Here is a 12,813-nt window from a genome sequence, read left to right on the forward strand (position 1 = left end):
CTTGCTGCTGCTGTCTGGGGCAAGCTGACACAGCAGTGCCAAGCAACCTTGGGCAGGGGTTCCCTCTAGCTGAGGAAGCACAACCAAAATAAGCTACTGCTCTTCCAGTTTAGAAACCCGCAATATGGAGATCTGTATCAAACTAACAGCTGGCTCAGTCATGTTGTGTTTATTTTAATGGCATCTAATATTTTTTTGATTGTTCCTGCATAGTTGAGTTTTATTCAAATTCTGCCTTTTTAACAAACTAATCAAACTGTAACCCTGAAAGAAATTGTCATCAAATGCTGGAATAAATGTTGTCTGTCTGATTTTAATGATTATTTTACTGCTTGTTTAACCAAACATTACTGTAATATTAGAAGCAAGACACTGCTGCCTCTTGAGTTTTTTAATAACCTTGGATGTCATCAGAAAACTTGCAGAAGAATGCCATCTAGTGTGGGTTCTTGTATGTTATCATATAACTGGAGATAATGGAAATACATTGTTTTCAGCATATAAACTATGGGGCAAATTTGGTTTTAATTTGTTAAATTTCTTTTATTTTTGAGGGTGATTTTTTAAATAATTTAAGCATTTTCTGTTTTGTAAATCCAACTTCTCAGACTACTCTTTGCCCGTTAGATTTAAAAAATGTATGCATATCAAGTTATTATATACAGTATATATAGTTAACATATGTATACGTAGTTATATGTAGTTCAAGCTCTGAATCTGTATTGCAAGATTATGTATATGAATTCCTCTCTGAAATCCTTTTAAAGTTTCTTTTCATTATGATTTCAGAGAGAAATGATGAATCTCAATCTGAAGTTTGCTTAGATGACCGCAGCCATTTCAATGCCTTTCAGCAGATTGGTGACTGCAGATAATTGGAATATTGTAAACAGGAAATGTGAGGACACTACCAGTTTAAAATATTCCTATGTAAAAAATACGTGTTTGCAGTAGATCTAAAATCATTGTACCTAGGAGGATTTCTATATTTAACTTGCAGTGCTGCCTCACTTAGGAAAAAGAGCATCTGCAACATGATTGTCCTTAGTGTCCCTGCTTTCCCTTCTTTACTTCCACCGGGAGGGCAGCAGCCCCTGGGAGGGATTTTTTGGGTTAGTTGTCATTTAAAACATCATTGTATAAACAAAACCTTGCAGAGTGGTTGGGAGCGGGGGCAGCCATTGCCTGAAATGTTATTGAAGAGTCTTGATATGCTGCATTCAACAGTTGCTCTTAATATTTTCTGTTAGCTCTCAGTATGGTTACTCCTCTGCCATGCTCCCTTCTTTAGCTATTTGTTGCCATGGCAGTTTTCATTAATTTGGTCATTACAGTCTGACTCTGAGTGCGCCGAGACCTGCATTTTGAAAGGCAACTAGCCATTAGCACATTAAAAATGTGCTTGTTGTCTCCTCTGTGAAGAGAGATGCACACTGGAGAAAGTAGTGGTTGCAATTTTCTCCTTCAGTAATGGGGTAGATTTCAGGAAGATCTCAGACACCTACTTTTAAAGCAGTTAAATTTACAGGAGCTTAATGGCACCTTTTCTCTTCCACAGCGTCTGCTTATTTGAGGAACTTGAGAACTGTGCTGCTTTGGCTTTAAATTGTTCACCAAAGGGATTTTAGAATTAAGACTTTTTCTCTTTGCCTTTTCTCATTCTTTATTACTTTTTCTCAAATCTTTCCTTTCCACCTCTCACTTTCCTCCCACTCGGTCTCTCCCACAGTACAATCCCTCCTTATATTCCCACTAATATTTTGTTCCTGGCAAGCTTTCTATGGTTTATAGGTTAACTTGTATTTACAAATGCAGATCTTCATTAAGGTCTTTATCTTGTGCTAGATGGATATCAGTATTGACTAACAGCAAAGAAGAAGCATTAAATATGGCATTCCGTGGAGAGCAGAGCACAGGGGAGAACAGTTTAGAGGATCTGACAAAAGCCATTATTGATGACATACAGAGATTACCCGGAAATGAAGTCTGTTGTGATTGTGGCTCACCAGGTATCTCAATTTGTTCATGTCATCAACTTCTTGTTGGAAGCAAAGTAATTTCTTTAGAGATGTGTTTGTAGAGTGCAAACTAATTTTCTAAGTGATGTGTTGATCAGTCTTCAACCTGTTTTTAAAAGAACAAATACGACTTTCATACATTAGTTCCATTTAATTCACTAAAATATTTTTGTGTGTTGTCTGTGCTTACTTCCAGCAGTTCAAGCCCCTCTGGAGTTTGAACTGTTCTTGTTGCACTGTCTCTAGATGCTTGTTGCACTTGAATGGAAGTTGCTTGGCATCACTGATCCTGTGCATGCTACTAAGTAGAAGTGAGTAATGCTTAGACAATGATTGTGGAAAAATTGACCTGGCCAGGATCTTACTCTGAGGTTTTATCTTGGCATGAGACTATTGGAACTGCAGTAGCAAAAATACCTAATCTTGTGCAAAGAATGAGACCCAGAGTTGAAATCCTCTCAGATAATATCTTCAGAAGTGCAGAGTTAACAGGTCAGTTACATGTCACTTAAACCTAGAGATGAGTCAAATCGTCGTAGTACTACTGAACTGATACGGTAGTTGGCAGCTGCTACAGCTTTCACATCTGAAGAGATAGTTCATGAAGGTGATGTTCGTTTGGAACTGAGTAGATAGTGTGTGTCTTAAAGATGCTAACTGATGCAGAACTGATCCAAATAGGAAATACCTAGATAAAAAATGCGAAGTGGAGTATAATTTTGTCATATCCTGGAATTGGTTCATTCAATTAGTCCATGATGTAAAGCTACAGAAATTCAGATTACAGTTCTCACTCTTCGTTTAATTTATAGTGAAGTTTTAAGCTTCACTCCTGCACCCCAGCTTGCTGCTTTAAAACTCCTGACAATGCTTTGTCAGTTACTATTTAAGATCAAGGAAGGGATTGGTTTGAAGACATGTATATGTCTGGAAATATGCCTGGAGCTTTTTCTTTTCCTTTAAAAATGGTCTTGCTTCTTATGTTGCATTCATAGTGTAAGATGTATTCTCATATTACATGCACATCTCCTACCATGGCAGCAATGTTTTTTTTCCTGGACTAGCCAGCATTACTAAAATGTTCTACAACATATTACTGTTTTACATATTGAAAAATGCTATAGTCAATCTTTTATGAAGAAAGACTATTTAAAATTTAAGATGTAAAGATTAAAACTTTGTTGCCAACAGTGGAATTTAGGAGATCTGTTCCTTTTAAGAACAGGAAGCAGAGGCCTTACTTTCTACAAGAAAAAAATCCTAAATGTATTCAAATACAGTCATTCAGTATGGATTTGTACATCTGAATTCAGTGCCTTTGAGGCTGTCTCTAGATCTGAAAAACTTAATTCCATTGGTATCAATCTGTGGTTAAATTTGCGTTGTGGTTTGGAGAAAACTATGGAATATTCTTAGTTTATTTCCATTTGTTAAAGCATTAAATGAGGAATCATTTCAGAATGCATTGGGATTTCTTGCCACCATTGAAAAACTTTTCTTGGACTTTGATTAAATACGTTGTTTTGCAATTCTGCAGATCCAACATGGCTATCAACTAACTTGGGCATTTTAACCTGCATTGAGTGTTCTGGAATACACAGAGAAATGGGTGTCCATATTTCTCGAATCCAGTCTTTGGAATTAGACAAATTAGGAACGTCTGAACTCTTGGTAAGTTCTTTTAATTTGGATTATTTTATTCTTTTCTAGTCAGATGTTCTGGATACAGGTATCATTCAGCTGTATAATTTACTGTTAAATTTTTTCAAGGTATGTGTTTTGCAGAATGTTGTCTTCAGATTTTTGTATCTATCTTACAGGAGTTTTTTTACTATTATGTGTTATTGATGCTTTTAACCATCTGTCGCTTCTGATGTTAATTTGCAGAATGAATATTGACAGTAGTGCCATCAGAATTTTGCCTCTCATTAGCGGATCTTGACCTTAAATCAGAGCAGCCCAAAATCTCATGTAATTAAAGAAAATGAAAGCTAATTTAACTTGACAAGTGAGAATGACCATTGCTAATTCTGACAGAAAATTGTTAGGAGAATCTTTTAATTTTATGGAAGAAACCCTGTAACATTAAAATTACTCAAGGAATTTGATGCAGCTACTAAAACTAAACCAAACAAAAACAAAACAAAAAACAAAGAAAGAAAAAACACAGTTACGGCAGGTTTATCTCCTCAGCTGTGTTTGGTGTTTGAGAAGACACTTGTCACAGAAACTTTGTATGGGAAAATCGAGAGAAGATAAAAGGCAGTTCTGGATTTGTGTATGGTTTAACATTAGCACTGGAAGCATTTTTGAAATCTTGAGTTGCTTTCAAAGTTAGTAGTGATTTAAATCAAGTTTTACCAAGTGTGACTTTGCAGTAGGTCTGAGCTCCTTTCCAAAAGTAACTTCCTGTTTAGTGTACTAGAACTGTTTCAGTGTTTGTGCTGCTAGTTCCTCATTCTGTTCTTATGCTGGAGGTTGATTGTCTTCAAATACAGCAGCAGTGCCTGGGATGATCAGATTCACACTTAAAAATTTCAGTTCTTTTATATGTGTAATCACTATGCTTTTATTCTGAAATTTGTTGTGTTCCATCTTTTAGCAATAGTATGGAAAATGAACATTAATAGTCCAGGTTGTTGTATATTTTATTCTGTTTTTCTTATTGCAGCTGGCCAAGAATGTAGGAAATACTAGTTTTAATGATATTATGGAAGGGAATTTACCTAGTCCTTCACCTAAACCCACTCCATCAAGTGATATGTAAGTTTAGAATCTTTAAATTCTTTAACATTAAGTTTACTGTGGAATATATATGTGATGTAAAGTGTCTTAAAGAGTAACCAAGCCAGAGGAGGGCTGGGACAGCAGAAGAAAGGGATTTCTTACTCCACCTGTGGGGTTTCTTAGAAGTACAGACTTTTGTCATGCAGTCACATTTAAGCTACAGCTTCTTGGTGTAGAAAACTTCAGGTTTGGGTTTCAAGATCCATTATTTTGAATCTTGACAGTTTTTGAGTTTTGTAGCATCTCCTCAGGTGAGAGACACAGTTGGACTAAATGACACCAGGTTCAGGTACTGTCTTGAAATGGAGATGAGCTTTTTCTTTCTTTCCCTGGTGTTGGAGCTGCACAGAGAGCATCACAGATGTTGTTTTGCCACAGAAGGCTTTTTAACCTATTATGGTGTTTTCTAGCTCACTAGAATGAGTTTTAAGCATGTTTTTCATGCTTGTCCTTTTTTTAACAGATAGACGTGTTTCCATGAGAAATCACATTTCAGGCTTTGTTTTTTCTTTGGTCTTAGTCCTCAAAGTCAGAGTAATTTTTGTATGTAACAAGAAGGCAGGATAAAATTGAATATAGCCCTTGTTTGGGGCTTGTTTGCAAGACTGACATGCATCATAAGGTCTTTATCAATAGTTTTCTTCTTCCCTTCTCGGCTCCTGAATTAGGCAAGGTGAGTTTAAATTTAAGTCATTGACCCATTTTTCTAAGTATTTCTAAACCAAGCTCTATTTTCACACCCACAGGACTGCACGTAAAGAATTTATCACTGCTAAATATGTAGATCATAAGTTCTCCAGGAAGACTTGTGCATCTGCAGCAGCTAAACTGAGTGAATTACTTGAGGCTGTCAAATCCAGGGATTTACTTGCACTAATTCAAGTCTATGCAGAGGGGGTAGAGCTAATGGAGCCACTGTTAGAGCCTGGACAGGTAAGCTTATCAGGTAAACAAAGCAGAGTATTTTAAGTAATGTGTATTTGTAAAATGTCTGGGACTGGGACTGTTCTCTTAGATGCAAAACAAGAGAAATAACAGACTAAAATGTGGCCTCCTTTGGGGAGGTAAGAAGATGTATCACTTGTCATCAAATCCTCTGAAGGACCGTGAAACGTAATAGTAGTGTCAGACTGTTCTAGGTGCAACTATTATGTTGAACAGCACCTGTTCTGCAGTGTGTTTCTTTAGGATAAGGCCTAGAGAAAGAAAGGGCTTGTCTTGATAACCCTGGCTCACCTGATACCGCAAACAATATCATATCTGCTTTTGTAGTAGATGTTGAAGGAACACATTAATGACTGTGCACAAGTCTCTGTTTCTCTGTGAGGAAAGAAAATACGATGCCTTCACAGCTTCTGATGAAACATTTACAGAAGTACAGTTTCTTTCAACCAGGAAGACAGATTCATTTATTATTTTTAATAAACTTCTGAATAGTTGATCTTCCTTCTAAAGTCAGTGATAGCTTTTTGGAAAAATCAGCCCAGCTTGACTTGGAGCATCCGTGTAGAGAAAAGCACGGTGTGTAACATTTCTATAGACAATTGCTGCTGTGTGACCAGTTGGTCAGCAATGTTTTCTCCCATTACTTTTGGACATAACTTGGAGCGATCAAGAACAAGTTCTGTGGAAATAGGTACCTTGGCAAAGGGCAGAGTGCCTGTCTGTATCGAGTGAAGGGAGTTCACTGTAGTCTCAGCACTTGAAATATCAGAGTGCTTATCATGGAAACACATTACAAATTCTCTATCTACAAGGTGAACTTTCTATATTTATCATCCTTAGCAGTTACCACAGGATTAGCTCCTTAGCGTTTCTCAGCTGATACAGCCAGTGATACCTAGACAGGTGTGAGCACCACCTGAAATGTGGGCTGCATTTAAGACATTGATGCACTGTAAATTCTCTGATGTTTAAAAAGTCTTTTTAGTTAAAGTTGTGATTTAAGTATGTGTACTGTAATATATTTTTAATGCCCCTTTTGATCAGTAGAAGTTAATGAGATCTGGTTTTAGATTAATTTCTCATCAACTTTGAATTAAACAGAACTTATATCGTCATTTAAATGCATAAATGTTTGTGTTGTATTTATAGAAAATGAAGTGTTATTCTGTTTAAATTAATGAAGAAAAGCCCTATATCTGGGGAGGAACAACCCCATGCACTAGTATATGCTAGGCACTACTCAGCTGGAAAGCAGCTTGGCAGAAAAAGGCCTGGGGGTCCTGGTGGACAGCAGGCTGAAATAAGACAACAGTGTGCCCCTGCGGCAAGGAAAGCCAATGGTATATAGGCTGCAGTAGGCAAAGTACTGCCACCACGTTGATGGCAGTGATCCTTCCCCTCTACTTGGTGCTGGTGAGGCCATAGCTGGAGTACCGAGTCCAGTTCTGGTCTCCCCAGTCCAAGAGAGACTTTGATGTACTGGAGAGAACACAACGAAGGGCCACAGAGGTGTTCAGAGGACATGATATATGAGGAAAGGCTGAGAGATCTGGGACTTTTCAGACTTCAGAAGAGAAAGCTCAGGGAGATCTTACCCATATATAGAGGGAAGGTGTAAAGAAGATGAAGCCAGGCTCATTTCGGTGGTTCCCAGTGACAGGACCATAGGCAGTGGGCACAGTTTGAAACACAGGAGGTTCCCTCTGAACAAGGGGAAAGTTTTTTCTTATTGTGAAGGTAACTATGCACTGACATGGGTTGCCCAGGGAGATTTTGGGGTCCCCCAACCTTGGAGAGATACTCCAGAGTCATGTGGACGTGGTCCTGGAGAATTGGCTTTAGGTGGCCCTGCTTGGGGAGGGAGGTGGGACCAGATGTCCTCCACAGGTCTCTTCCAACTTCAACCATTCTGTGATTCTGTAAGGGATTTAATGTAGGTAGGACTGTGATTTTGGTGGGGATTTTCCTAGGTTTTGTAGGAAATAGTGTTGTTGGGTATGCTTAGTGCTCACCAAGGTGTCATAAAGCAACAAGTACGTGAACTCACTCATTATTCCTTGACAGGATCCAGTGTAGTTACTAGTAGCTAAAATGGTTAAAGGTCTTCAAGATTGTTCTATCCAGCTGGGAAAAAGAGAAGACTGGTTTTGAGGAACCTGTGATGTCAAAGTGTGATGCTCTTTCCTTTGAAGCGCATGGTGTCTTTTAAGGATCCAGAAAGGCAATAACTATTTTCATCATAATTTCCTAATAACATTTTTCCTTTGAAAGACTTGTAAAAGACCAATTGACATATATCTTGTAGGTCTGATATTACAAGCTTTGCAGAAATAAGGCACAAAAATCTAACTTCTATTTGTGTGTGTTTAGGAGCCAGGTGAAACAGCACTTCATTTAGCAGTCCGGACTGCTGACCAAACCTCTCTCCATCTGGTTGACTTCCTTGTACAAAACTGGTATGGATTGATCAATTTTCATTATGTATGAAAAATGTAAATGTTCAAAGCTACCCATGCAGTGCTTTGGACAGTGTTTGCTTATCACTTACATGCTCCTTAGATATGCTTCAAAAGAGCATAATTTTAATACCTTTGAGTTGACCCTTATGCTCCTAAGTGTGGACAGAAGTGTAGGTTAAAACATGGAAAGCAGTTATAAAAATAGGATGAATGGAAAAACTATGTAGAGCAAAAGAGATGAATGATTTATAACACATTACTATGAAACAATGCAGATGAATAGTTCAGGTAAAGGAGAGGTGGTGAAGTAAACATTCCAAATACAGGACACATGCAAAGAAATTGTAAGAGTAGAAAACAAGGATATGTCTCATAAATTTGATTAGAAGCTAGATTGACTTCAAAAAAGGTGTTGTAGTAGTTAATAAAGTATTAAAGTTATTGACAGCCTGATCTTCTTAACTACTAATTTTCAACATCTAGGTTGAGCTATTCTTTGTTGTCAAGAGATGTGTTCACAGAAGTGAAAAACCTTAATGAAAACACTTAAAAAAAATGAAATGGTACAACATTATTTTTCATATGGTTCACAACAGAATTAAACATTAGCTGGAATTAATTCCAATCCACCTCTCCAGTATGCCATGAAGCAAAGGAAGTGGCAGTCACTTGCTGTGTCAGGTGGTGGGTTTTGGAGAATGAGGAGAGGAAGACTGGGGAAACACAGAAGATTCATCACAACTCCCTCAGCATGGGGAGTCCTTCCCGCTGTTGAAGCGCAGTCAGTGAATACATGGTTCTTTTCCTTCCCCTCTCTAATAGTTTATGTAGCATTGTCTGTAGGGAGCGTTAGAAGGTTTGGTCTTCTGATAACAGCACAGACTTGAAATCCATGTTCCTGACACCATCTCTTGGGCACTGTGGACTAGCAGTGTAACCTTCACTTTAACTTATTCTACTGCTACTCCCTCATGTTAAATGGAGTGCTGACTATTGTAGGAGTGTTCTTAAAGTAAAAAAATAAAATACAGTAAAAAATAAGCTATTCCTATTTACAAGCTGAGGTCATAATTTGAAAACTATTTTAGAAGCCCAAATTATTATTCTGAGCAATATTAAAGGATTTGTTATTTTGGATTATTATGTAAAATTGTTTTGTGTGAAGAAACTATGAAGCTTCATAACATCAGGGACTGTAGTGATAGGACAGGGGGTGGTAGGTTTAAGCTTCAACAGGGGAAGTTCAGGTTAGATATAAGGAAGAAGTTCTTTACTGTGAGTGTGGTGAGGCACTGGAACGGGTTGCCCAAGGAAGTAAGTGGTAAATGCTCCATCTCTGGCAATGTTCAGGACTCGGTTGGACGGGGTCTTGGGTGACATGGTCTGGTGTGAGGTGTCCCCGCCCATGGCAGCGGGGTTGGAACTGGATGATCTTAAGGTCCTTTCCAGCCCTAACCATTCTGTGATTCTATGATTCTATAACTATCATCCTTTATGTGTTTTTGTCAGCTGTCTGTAGTTTTGTCTCAATCTCAAATTTAAGAGCATCTTTACATCCATATGGGCTCTGCACTTACTGTTCACTGTGGGTAATACTGAGTGGAAGTAAAGCTGTCATTTTCTGAGCTTTTCATTTTTATAAATGTATTAAATTGATCTCAGTATGTCATGACTTTTTTCAAGAAACCTTGTTTCAGAAATTGAAAATGGAAAGAAAGAACAGTTTTAAAAAGCCCTGTGAACCCCTTTGCACAGCTTGTCTCTCCCAGTTTGTATCCTTCCATTCCTTCTTATGACACTCTTATGCATCCTCACAGCCACCCTCTTTGTAGTTCCTTGAACTTGAAGTGTGGGACTTACTAGCGTGCTCTAACTGTATTAGAATGATTTTTCACATATTTTTAATTGGGCTAATTTAGCATGTTTGAAAAAGAAATGTCAGTAAAGTGGAGGGCGAAAACCAACTGCCATGACCTTACAGAGGATTAGGTTTGAATCTCTGAGTTTCCGGTTTGCTGTTTGTTTTTTCAATGAACACCTGTAGATGCTCAGTCCTTGTCAGCCACAGCTCAGGAATTTCCAGTATGTTTGGAACTATTCTTACTAGTCCTTGAAAGCAATGTTTAACTTGAAAAGTATTTCTCTCTCTTTCTACTCCGTATTTGTCCCATAAAGTATTAATGCATTTATTGCTGCTAGGGATGCTTGCTCTGAGACAAACAGCACTGCACACTAGATGTCTCTTGATTATTTCTTCTTTTGTGTTTAGTGGAAACCTGGATAAGCAAACAGCGCTGGGCAATACAGTTCTACACTACTGCAGTATGTATAATAAGCCTGAGTGTTTGAAATTGCTTTTGAGGGGGAAGCCAACTATTGATGTAGGTAAGTTCATTATTTAAAGCTAGGAAAAAAAGATTTACTAACATTTCTTCCTATTATTTTAGCCACTTCTGTGTTAGGAATTTGGCAACTTTACCATCAACAAGCCTAAAGGAAGTGTTCAGTTAAGAAATAGAACTTAAATTCTTAGGAGATAATCGTGGCAAACATTTTCTCATATAAAATACTAATGGTAAAGCCTAGCTTTCCTGATACATACTTTTCTGATGCATCATAAACAGCCTGGAATTTAGGTTTATTGTTTATATCGTAAAAGTCATCTACTACTTGCCTGTTATAATGCTTCAAATGGCTGCTCACGTTAATTGCACTTCAGACATAGGTGGGCTTTCTGTACACAACAGTTAATTCTTCTTTTAATATTCATGTCATTTGGCACTGTGTCTTCACCCAGAGTGCCCCAGCCACTGCTGTAGGTGATTAGGGAAGGGATTAGCCATTTCAGCTGCATTTCTCCCTCTGTTTGCAATCCACGTGTGTGTAATAGGTATAACACTTGCCGTACCTAAACCAGTCCATTTTTCATCATGGCTTAGCAGAAGCTAATTAAAAATAAAATCTCTGTAAACTGTTTGCTTACACTTAGGATAATCTCTTGTTTAATAGATGCTCTCCTTTCCCTGCCATATTTTGAGTTAAGAAGATACTCCATGAATCCAGGCTCAGGAGCTAAGTTTCATCAGCATGTCTATGAAACATTTGCATTTTGTCAGTCCTTGGTATAGGAGGACAGCTTTATGAACAGTTGGTGCAAACTGAAGAGGATAAACTTTTTTTTTTTTTTTTTTACCTTTTCACTCATTGCCATAATTTTCCTCCTCTGCCCTCTAAAACGCTGTGGCGTAAATTTAAGTTCATAGCTTGGTGGCAGAAGTCACTGGTTCCTTGGCCTTCTTATACATCCTTAGAATACGTTCTAATATTACCACAAGTCAAAGAATTTGTTGTAATCTGTTTTAACAGATATATCCCTCATTAAGAAAATGGAAAAGCTGTCTGCACAAGCTTAAGCATGCCTATTGGTCCTTCCATTGAACTCTCTCTTAGGTAGATGCCAGAAGGGTGTTTGTACCCTTTTGGGTTCTGTTTCTTGTTGGGGATTGTTTTGTTTTGTTTTTATGCTCTCACTTAGGAACTATGTATCTTCACTAGGACTTGAACCATCAGGTTTATACTTAAAGATTGAAATTTGGAATTGGCTGGTCTCTTTAAGTTCTCTGTGTGCTCACTTCAGTTAAATACTGTGTTTTCATTCCTTTCCATATTAAAACTCCTGAACCATCCTGGATCTTTCTATAAGGAGCCCTCTTTCTAGGGATCTTAATTCTTTCAAATTCATAGGCCTTTCTGTTAGCCCTTGTATTTTCTACATAGGCTTTGTGTTTTCTAGAATTCATGACTGGCATTCTGTGTGTAATATTACAGATAGACATATTTCCTTAAGAGCCCTCAGTTTGACTGTTTTCAGTTCCCAGTCACAGAAACTCTTTACAATCCTGATGTGATGTGGAGCATACTCTTTTCCAGGTCCACGGCATTCACTGCTTACTGTAAGGCTAAATTTTACCTAAGGTTTGTCCACATCTGGTTGGGATGTGGGGTTTGATCTTTTCTTGAGACTTGCTACTGATCATCTAGGAAGGATCCCATTAGGTGTTGTGCCAGAGGACCTTTAGAGTGCTCAAATGACACCTTCTATCTGATCAGGCCTTATTTAAAAAGGGAAACCATTTTACGGCTTTTAAAAACAAGAAATTGCTAGGGAGTTTTAAAATTATTCTTGTCCAAATGTCATCTTAGAATAGGATTTCTGTCTTCAAATTCAGGCTTCAAACCACTACATACTAATCAAAGTAAAAGGTGCTTGGATCAACATTTACTGTTTTTAAAATCTTAAAATAGTTTTCTTTTTTAAGCTGTTAAAGCTTTGCTTTTCCTGATTATTCATGTAAGAGTTTTACTGGCAAAGGAGTTGAGTGGAGAATGACTAAATTTCTTTATATTCTCTGCTAGGATGGTTAGGAGGGATTTGGGAAGTGTCCCAGCAGATGCTGCTGATCAGAAAGAACCTGATGATACATGAAATGCATGAGCACTTAGAGTGGAATCTTAAAGAGTTGCAGCTGCTATAGAGTAAATAGATGTTTTTGATCACTTTTAGAAGTTACTCTGCTAAAAATACTGAAACTTATAGAATTGAG

The 12,813-nt window shown here is 37.7% G+C and overlaps 1 protein-coding gene across 3 annotated transcripts in view; it reads left to right on the forward strand.

Moving 5' to 3' along the window:
* Nucleotides 1-12,813, forward strand: part of ASAP1 (ArfGAP with SH3 domain, ankyrin repeat and PH domain 1) — a 150,909-nt gene that overhangs the window by 107,994 nt on the left and 30,102 nt on the right. For all 3 annotated transcript variants that reach the window (XM_061447716.1, XM_061447717.1, XM_061447718.1), the window contains 6 exons: nucleotides 1,846-2,009; nucleotides 3,556-3,689; nucleotides 4,690-4,781; nucleotides 5,552-5,738; nucleotides 8,121-8,206; nucleotides 10,479-10,594. In XM_061447716.1, the coding sequence (XP_061303700.1) occupies nucleotides 1,846-2,009; nucleotides 3,556-3,689; nucleotides 4,690-4,781; nucleotides 5,552-5,738; nucleotides 8,121-8,206; nucleotides 10,479-10,594 (779 nt within the window). The remainder of the gene's footprint in view (nucleotides 1-1,845; nucleotides 2,010-3,555; nucleotides 3,690-4,689; nucleotides 4,782-5,551; nucleotides 5,739-8,120; nucleotides 8,207-10,478; nucleotides 10,595-12,813) is intronic.

This window comes from Pezoporus flaviventris, unplaced genomic scaffold, assembly GCF_033815535.1.
Source record: "Pezoporus flaviventris isolate CSIRO_AGI_PZ_B2104156 unplaced genomic scaffold, CSIRO_AGI_Pfla_v1 ptg000007l, whole genome shotgun sequence".
Lineage (NCBI taxonomy): Eukaryota > Metazoa > Chordata > Aves > Psittaciformes > Psittacidae > Pezoporus > Pezoporus flaviventris.